At 44.9% G+C, this 9,001-nt stretch overlaps 1 protein-coding gene across 3 annotated transcripts in view; it reads left to right on the top strand.

Moving 5' to 3' along the window:
• The first annotated feature begins 923 nt into the window (after window positions 1-923).
• COL19A1 (collagen type XIX alpha 1 chain) overlaps window positions 924-9,001 on the top strand; it is a 358,807-nt gene continuing 350,729 nt past the window's right edge. For all 3 annotated transcript variants that reach the window (XR_008382367.1, XM_053601516.1, XM_053601514.1), the window contains exon 1: window positions 924-1,424. Coding sequence is in view for 2 of the 3 variants with exons in the window: in XM_053601516.1 (XP_053457491.1) it covers window positions 1,338-1,424 (87 nt within the window). In the remaining variant the exon portion in view is untranslated. The remainder of the gene's footprint in view (window positions 1,425-9,001) is intronic.

Below are 9,001 nucleotides of genomic sequence, written 5' to 3'. Positions count from 1 at the left end.
TTTTAAATAGTATCAATTAAACATAAATAAGGTGAATTTAATAGTCTGCCAGAGAAATCCTGAATGCTTAGGTCAATTCACTATTAATTAAAAGGTATAGAAAGTACAATTTCCCAGAAGGAATAAAATCAAATAGAAATAATACCTTTTAGAAAAACAGAGAATGATGATCAAAAGTCTAACAGAGGTTTATGAATCGTATTTTTCGAGTGGTGTCTGAGTAGCATGACTCACGTGGTTATGTTCTCTCCTTGGCCCTTTCCACACTCAATCAAAAATTAGTGACAAAAATCACGTGAGAAGGAACTGCATCAGGTGATGTTAAATCCTGATAGTCAACATGGTTTGCATCACTGTGGACGTCAGACTCTGAAACTCTAGATATTTTGATTAGGATAAAGGACAGGTTTAAAATCACTAGTGATACTTTAATAGTTTCACTCCAATGAAGTGGAAGTGAGTTATCTTTCAAATTTTTTCTTCACATCTTTATTTTGTGCCTGTCTGCTTTTGTTTATTCCTTGATCTATGACCTCTCATATGTGAAGCTTATGTCTGTAGTCCTAAGGTAATTTTCAAATTTAATGATTTTCACCCTTGTTGTGAAAATTATATAATGTACTGTTTTCTCGACTGTGGCAGTACTGAACCAATTTATCTGTTTTTTAATGTGGGGCTTTTCTGAAATCTATAATGATTTTATTTTCATATATATACATATATCTCTATATGCACATAAACTTACAAACATACTTGCAAATTTACATATAGCTACTATATACGCCCGCAGATATACATATATATATATTTTTTTTTTTTTTTCTCTCTCTCTTCACACAGACACATACAGAGAAATCTCTGGAAAAAGAGACTCCTTCACATATTCTAAGGGATCCTAGAGGATTCCAAAGACAAGATTTCTAAGCACCAATCCACGGAAAGATACCATATTTAAAATCACAAAATACTTTTGTGGACTCGGAGACGACCCAGATTAGAATTAACTTTATATAAACTCCTGAAATAAAAGTGAAAAATGAAACATAAATGCCCCCCCTTCAGCTCCGCTGTGAGAAGGATGATCATTTACCTGTACCTGCGCACAGTAAGACTCTGAGGACACTTCTTCCTAATCAGAAGTGAGCGACTCCTCATCCAGCCGTCCGCGCATCTGAACGGCGAGTCACACACAGACCTTCCAGGCGTCGTTGCCAGTTCGGAGGCGACACTGCTGTCATTAAGGGAACCTGTGCGCGAGTTGGCGGAGGACCGTCTCGCGGAGTCCTCCGTCCTCGCCGAGTGGGAGGGTCACCCCGGAGGGACTAATAAGGGCAGAGATGCGTCCCCCTTCCCCACTCGCCCGCAGTGCCGCAGCCCGGTCCGGACGCCGGTGCGCCTCGGAGGGGCTCCCAGGCGCGTTCCAGGTAAGCGGCGCGCTCCCCCCAGCCCGGCCCCGACCTCGCCCCCGCGCGCTCCCCCCAGCCCGGCCCGGCCCCGACCTCGCCCCCGCGCGCTCCCCCCAGCCCGGCCCGGGCCGGACCTCGCTCCCCGCGCGCCCCGGCTGGGTCCCCCGCTCTTGCGTCTGGTCATTCGCGTGCACCTGCTTTTCAAGTTTGCGCTGTGCTGTCCGTGTAAATGCGCGTCCGTGGATCAAGGAGGCACACCTGCAGTTATGTGCCCAGAGGGACCTTTGGCGCGAGGTGACCACTGGGGTCTGCTGCAGGGAACGCGGCTCGCGTCCGTGTGTCCGCACTTGCGGCTTCCGCGCTCCACTTCAGTTCTAGGTGCTTTTTCTGCTGTTTGCGAAGCAGAACTAGGAGCGCTGCCGATGCGGGCGAGAACAGATACCAAATACGTAAGGGCCAAATACTGTGGGGGTGCGGGGTTAAAGCACGAAACAAACTCCGCACCAATTCCTGCCCCTGGACGCGCCTCTCCCGTCCGTGGAGACTGTCGCCCCCGCGCCAGGCGGAGGGACAGTCCGGCGCAGCCCCTCCGGACCCGGGCTCGGCGCGTGGCTCTCCCGCCCCGGTTACCTATCGGGACCTGCGGGCTGGGGTCTCCGGCGGGCAGCGCGGGCGCGGGCGCCGTGGGAGCCGGGACTCCGCGACCTCAGCCCCGGCTCGTCCCGGAGCGCCCGGCCCTACTCCTTAATGACTCTGCAGCATACGCAGCGCGCCGCCGTCCCCGCCGCTGAGTCGCCGCTGCGGGGACGTCCGGGTCAGGGCGCCCGGGGGACGCGTCCCCCGCCTCCGCCGCCGCAACCGCGACGAGCCGGCCGCCCCCGCAGCCCTGCGGCCCCGGGAAGTTCGCTGGCCCGGAACCGGGCCGCCGTCGGGCCGCGGCTGGGGGCCGCGAAGGCACCCAGGGGGCGAGGAGCAGGCGAGCGGTAGGGCACGGATGTGGGGACAGGCCCTGGCGTGCAGGAGCCCAGACAAGGGGAAAAGCAAGAAGGTGCCAGAATCCACTGTCAGCCTCAGGGGACGGTGCACCGGAGAGCAAAAAGAGGAGGGCGCGGAAAGCTGAAAGGGCATATATTTAAGAGAACAACCCAGGAACAGGGGCAGTGAGTGAGCGTGAGACTCAGCCCAGGCGGGGAGCTGAAGGGGGGAGTAAAGGAAATGCGCAGCGCTCCCTCCTCTCAGCCCCAATTCCCTGCCTGCTTGGGCCCGTGGAGAAGTCTGAGGAGGACCCAGATGTGAGCAGGCTCCCAGCGCTGCACAGGAATTTCGTCTGCCTAATAATGGGGGGGATGAAATAAAAGCACTCCGGCACCCAGCCTTAGTCCCCACCCCACAAAGAGAGAACGCTGATGCCTCTTCGTCTGCCCCAGAAACATTACTGTAACTCCTTCAAAAAGTAAAAAGAAGAAAAACACCCCTGTCCATCTGTATGGACTTTAGTATCACCCTGCAGATGAGTGGAGTGAACCCTGCAGGACCCCGACTGAGCAGAGTGACAGAGTGACAGTCATTTGCTACGCGCCTGCACATGCCCAGCTGAGATGTTTAGGCGTTTGGATGGTGCTAACACGAGCAAACCACCTGTCTCGGAGAAGGCTGGTAGGCTTCTGTGGGGAGGACTATCTCATCAGGGTGAGAAAGAGAGGGGTGCCCCCCAGGGTGGAAAATGTGTCCCCCCCCCCAGGAGGCAGGAAGTGGGAACCTAACTGGCAGGTCCTTTCAGGACGTTTTGTCCAGCCTGAGCTCCCAAAGTGGTAAGGAAGTGGAGCCAGGTTTCCTGGGAAAGGAAGGAGCCTGAAACTGAAATGGTCAAGTCTGAGAAAGAGCAAGAAGGTGAAAGTAAACTAAATGTGATTATTATCACAATTGACACCATCTCGGTGTCTGAATCATTCTCATCTGAGGAAACCGTCCAAAACAGATGGAAGCTGATGGTATTTTCCAGAAATGGAAATTTTCCATCTACTTTCGGGTCTTCCGGTTTAATCTCTCCTGTGGCAATTTTAGTTCATTTTCTCTAGCAGGCAAAAATGCCAAGTGAGTACACAGAGTGGATTTGTTCTGGAGGCAGAGGAAGATATGGAATTAGAAATCATGGTAGTGTAGCTAATTGGCGTCATAAATGCAAATTCAAGTGAAGAATGAAAAATAAACAGAAATACAAAAAAAAAAAAAAAAAAAGGTCTGTAGAGATGCTAATATAGAACCCTGAAAAGATGCTGGAAAAAACAGACTGAATGGGACCAGAGCTAGGCTATCCAAGGCGGACCATACTGAGGATGTATATCTTAAACAGGCAAAGAAGAACTAGGTTTAGCAGAAGAGAGTCAGCAGGGAGGGCATGCCAGCCAGAAGAAATGGTGTGTGTGAAGGCTTAGAGGTGGGAGTGAGCAGTCATGTGCCTGGTAAGGGCTGAAATCTGAGACAAGAAGAGCAGATAGCACCTGCCAAGGAGAGGTGAAGAGGCAATGGGCTTTTTAGAGTGTTATTTCATAGGTTAAGATAATCAGGTGAGGAAGCTGCATGTTGAATTTGATAGGAAGGTGGTCGGTTAAACCTGTCTGATCCAGGCATCATTTGTGAAGCACAAAGGGTTTCTGACCCTCTGTCTTTGAGAAAAATCAAACATAATTGTGAGGTTGTTCGATTAGATCAGAAACCTAGTAGAGCCCTTCCAAGGGAAAAGTTAGGAAAAAATTTGCAGATACTATATATTAATTTAAAATTTTAGGTGACTTTGGATCATTGATATGTCTGTGGGGAACAGACCTAGGGAATTTTAAGTTTTTTTTTTTTTTTTTTATAATTGTTGCAGTTTGGCCGGGGCTGGGTCCGAACTCACCACCCTCAGCATATGGGGCCAGAACCCTACTCACTAAGCCACAGGCACCACCCAGACCTAGGGAATTTTAATGAGAAAAACAAGATGGGTTAGTTGTGATGGTTGAAATTGAGTGAAGTTGTTGGAAACAACTTTAGTTCAGAGAATGGAGTCAATAAAACACAAAAGAACCTGACGTGTGAGACTCTGTGGCAAATAAGTACTAGTTTTGAAGTGATAGGAGAGAGAACACAGAACTTGAAAGAGATGTGACCGAGTTGGGCAGTATTAGAATAGTAGAAAAGTGAGGGACCAGAGAATATGTTTTCTATGGAGGCAGCAAGCAATTTAAATAGTATTATTTTGTTTCACTATGTAACTGAAATTATATTCGCTGAGCTTTCTTTTAGTAATTTTTCCTATATGCCTAGAGAATTCTCTGCTTCATGCATATCATTCTACCAATGTTAAGTCCAATCTGCATATATTATTTAACAGTTCCCAGCTTTTCATTTGTTTGATTTTAGTCCAAATGTATTGCCAAAGACTAAATTCATCCTACAAATTGACCACATGAATACCGAATGAATGTCAAGTTTAAAGACACAGATGAATAAAATGCAATCATTTTCGTCCAAGATGTTTGCCATAGAGAGGAGACAGAGTGTGAATGAGTTGTTACAGTGCAGTATAAACGATACTGAAGCAGAGGTGGGTACTGAGCTCTGTTGGATCACAAGGCATTGAGTAATGAACTCTGCTGGGCTGGCTCTTACAGAATTCGTGAAGGACATGGCATTGGAACTACATGTTGAAAGCAGAGTAAGGGCTCCCCAGATGGAGGAGGATAGGGTGGACATTGCAGCAGCCAAAAAAGCATATGCAGAAGCCTGGAATGGTTTTTGAATTGTAAATAATTTGATGTGGAGAGTTTGTTTGGAAGGAGATAGTAAGACATGAGCCTGGGGAGATGGGTAAAAACCTTGAGTGCCTCTGTTGGTGTGGGCAAAAAAATACACACCAGAAAATTTTAAGCAGTGTACCAAAATGATTAGATCTTTCTTTTAGAAGTAGAATTCTTAAGGAGTCAGGAAATGGAGATAAAGGGAACAAAACTGGAAGAAAAGTAAGAGTCTGTTGTAATTTTCCAGATTAGAAATGGCAAGGATGTGAATGAATTAAGGCAGTTTCGGTGAAGATGGGAAAGTTGGTATGGATTGGAAAGACATTTTACAAGCAAATTTGATAGACATTGATAGAGACTTTATATGAGTAAAGAAGGAATTGAAGATGATTTTCAAATTTCCAAACTTGGGTTTCTAAGTTAATAATGATGCCTGTAATTAAAATATACAAATCAAGAGGTTTCTGTAGAATATACTGAGGGCAGAAACTTCGCCTCAATTGTGAAAGACATCTGCAAACTTCAGTTTTATTATTCCAGTCAAAGATAAAATGCCAGCTACAGCCCTAAACTCTTAGGGATATTTGTCTGATTATTGGCTTGGATTTTTAACACTTTAGGTGTGGTTTTTAAGATGGTTTTTCCTAATAATTTATAGAGTCTACTATAGCTTCACTAAAGATACATTCTAAAGATTGGTGAAAGAACAGATGTGTGGCACCTGTTGTTTTTGCTTATTTACACAATGTGTCAGTTCATAACAGTAGGCCCAGATTTTCCTGGTGGAGTTATGCCTAGGCATTCTGAGGGTGGCAAAGGAGGTTTAATTTAAACATTGATGCCATACTCAGTCACACAGCATTTCTTTTTATGACAGATGCTCTGAAAACCCGTGTTCTTTCAGTCATTTAACAAATCAAACCCACTTTTCTGGAAGTTGAAATGTGTAGCTCACTTCACAGCCTACGTGAAGCAAATCAGTATTCCTTTTCCGTTTTCTCCTCTTTTCCTCTTTCACTTTTCTTTTTCATATTATTTTCTATGCTGGCACTAACACTCTGACCCTATACCTAACACCAAATTTCAAAGATGCAGGCAGGAAGAGCATTATAGAAGGTTAGATGGCGTAACAGCAAAATTATTCATTTTCCTTAGGCAGATCTGATTTAGTTAACTCAAAAGCTTGTATTGAGAGGGGCCCAGACCATCTTATCCATCAAGCCATCATCCTTTTTACTTATTCTGCTGTTCTTTAGCCCTAGTGTCTATCTCTCAAGGATAGTTTGTGGGTGTGTGTTTAATTTTTGGTCTCTTGGCCCAGAGACACACTAGGATCTTTCCCTATTTGGCTTCATCCCTACTATATCCCAATTACTGGCACATAGAAACTTCATCCTATCAGTAGGATGAAGATTCCCAATGTATGATTAATGTTGATAATTAATGATTAAGGTTTCCTGGTGTTCCTGTCCTTTTTGTGCTTTTATGCATAAATATGCAAGATTACAATAAATTTTTAAAAATCTATGTCCTAATTCCAATATTCTTAGTTTTGATGATTGCCTTATACATATCAAGATGTGGATTAAGGAAATTGAAAGGAAATTAGTACTTTTTTTATCTGTTACTGAAATAATCCAAAATTATTATTGGCTGAAGATGGGGAGAAGAATGGGTTAGGGGTAGAGGTTAAGGGCCGGGCCTTCAGACATACATTATCTTTTTGTTATTGTAGCAGTGAGAAATCAATTATAGGTATGGCTGTCTGGATGATTTTAAGGAGTTTATTAGGCCAGGTACAGTGGCTAATGCTTGTAATCCTAGCATTCTGGGAGGTTGGGGTGGGTGGATTGCTTTAACTCAGGAGTTCGAGACCAGCCTGAGCAGGAACAAGACCCCATCTCTACTAAAAATAGAAAAACTAGCCAGATGACGTGGCAGGCGTCTGTAGATCCAGCTACTCGAGAAGCTGAGGTAAGAGGATCTCTTGAGCCCAAGAGATTGAGGTTGCTGTTAGCTATGACGATGCCATGGCATTTTACCCAGGGTGACAGAGTGAGACTTTGTCTCAACAAAATAAACAAATAAAGGTTTATAGACTCAATAAATTTTGTTTGCTCAAGACCAATGTGCTAGGCATACTTATGATTATATCTTTGGCATTTTGTAGCATTGGGAACTCTCTGGATTCTGGGTAGACTCTTGATAGAAAACAGTATAAAATGTAAGAAAATTTAGGTGCATGGGAATGTGATAGGCCTGCTCCAAATCCTGATAGTAAATACGGTTTAACAGCAAAGGCATCTTAGTCCAGCAGACCTGGACATGAACGCCAGGCTCTGGGATTCCTCTCCAAGCTGTCGTGTTTCTTACCTACAGGATGAGGACCTGTCTTCAGGATCACTGTCAGGCCTGGGCAAGAGACTCCCTGCTTTGGGCCCTTCATTTTAGAAGAGTCAATTTATGTCCTTGCTCTGGGTATGAACTTTCTCTCAGGGTTAGGAGCCCACACCGCTAAGGACACCTGGCCACACAAAGCCTGAACTTCCAGACCAGGTTCAGGGCACTCAAGATTCTGAAATTCCCTGAAGGCTCCCTGCAGTGACTGGCAGACCTCTTCCTTGGGTCTGTCTTCTCAAGGGAAGACCAAGCAACTGGCGTGAACACTCCTAGGCCCAAAGGGTGGTCAAGTAGTAGCTGTCTGTAGGTGCTGTGGACAGACGTTAGACTTATTGGCATGTTTACATGTGTGTGTGTGAGGCTTTTCATGCTACAGATGGAACGAGGAATGAAAAAAAAAAAAAGGGTGAGCTTTGGTTTAGGCCAGAGGCTAACTCATTCCATGCAGTCTACTCTATTAATTCTAAACTTGACCTGCATTCTCAAATCTTTGTGAAGGTATTTGCTAAGATAAAAAGAGAAAACATTTTTTGTATCAGTATTATTAACTTTATTTTTAACTTTCTAACATGTACATGTGTAGTGTATAGGGATTTTGCTCTGTACCTTGTTAATGTTAGGGGCAGGCATGGCTGCCTCTCAAGCTATTATGAACATTAAAATATTCATCAAATACCATATATAAAAGAAATTAGGAATCAAAAAATGAAACCACGTGTGACCAGTTGTCTTAGTTCACTTTCTGTTCCGATAACAGAATACCTGAGATTGGGTAACTTTTAAAGAATAGAGGTTTCTTTTGGCTCATGGTTCTGGGGCCTGAATTCCAAGATTGGGCAGCTTCATCTGCCAGTGTTCTTCTTGTTGTGTCAGACACGGCAGGAGGCTTCACGGGGCAAGAGGGGTGCACTGAGAGCCAAACTGGCCTTTGTAACAGATGCACTCCCACGATAACTAACACAATCACCTTTCAAAGGTGCCATCTCTTCACATTGTTGCCTTAGGGATTAATTCCAACACATAGAATTTGGGGGGTGGGGGGCACATCCAAACCATAGCAACAGTATTCTCCACATCCTTCTTCAAATATATTGTGAGCCTTACGTACACAGTTTGAAAGAAAGTGATTTGAGGGCCTTAAGAAACCTCACTGTCCACATATATTATTCTAAGGTTCTACGTTAGTCACTCCATTGGGAAAGCATTAAAGATCTGTCTTAAAAGCTGAACTTTTATTGGTGAAGAGCAGCACATTAAATTACCATAACCTTGGCTTGGATTCATTTACAAACTGTCTCAATAACCACCTAGTAAGAACCTAAGGGAGTAGAATGGAAACCTGGCAAGTTCTGAGGAGGAAGGAGGTTGTCCACGAATGAGGACTCCAGGAAGGGCACCAGAGTTACATCCAGG

Source organism: Nycticebus coucang, chromosome 9 (assembly GCF_027406575.1).
Source record: "Nycticebus coucang isolate mNycCou1 chromosome 9, mNycCou1.pri, whole genome shotgun sequence".
NCBI classification, from domain to species: Eukaryota; Metazoa; Chordata; class Mammalia; order Primates; family Lorisidae; genus Nycticebus; species Nycticebus coucang.
The sequence above is the reverse complement of the archived record's forward strand: the minus strand, read 5'-3'. Positions and strand labels throughout refer to the sequence as shown.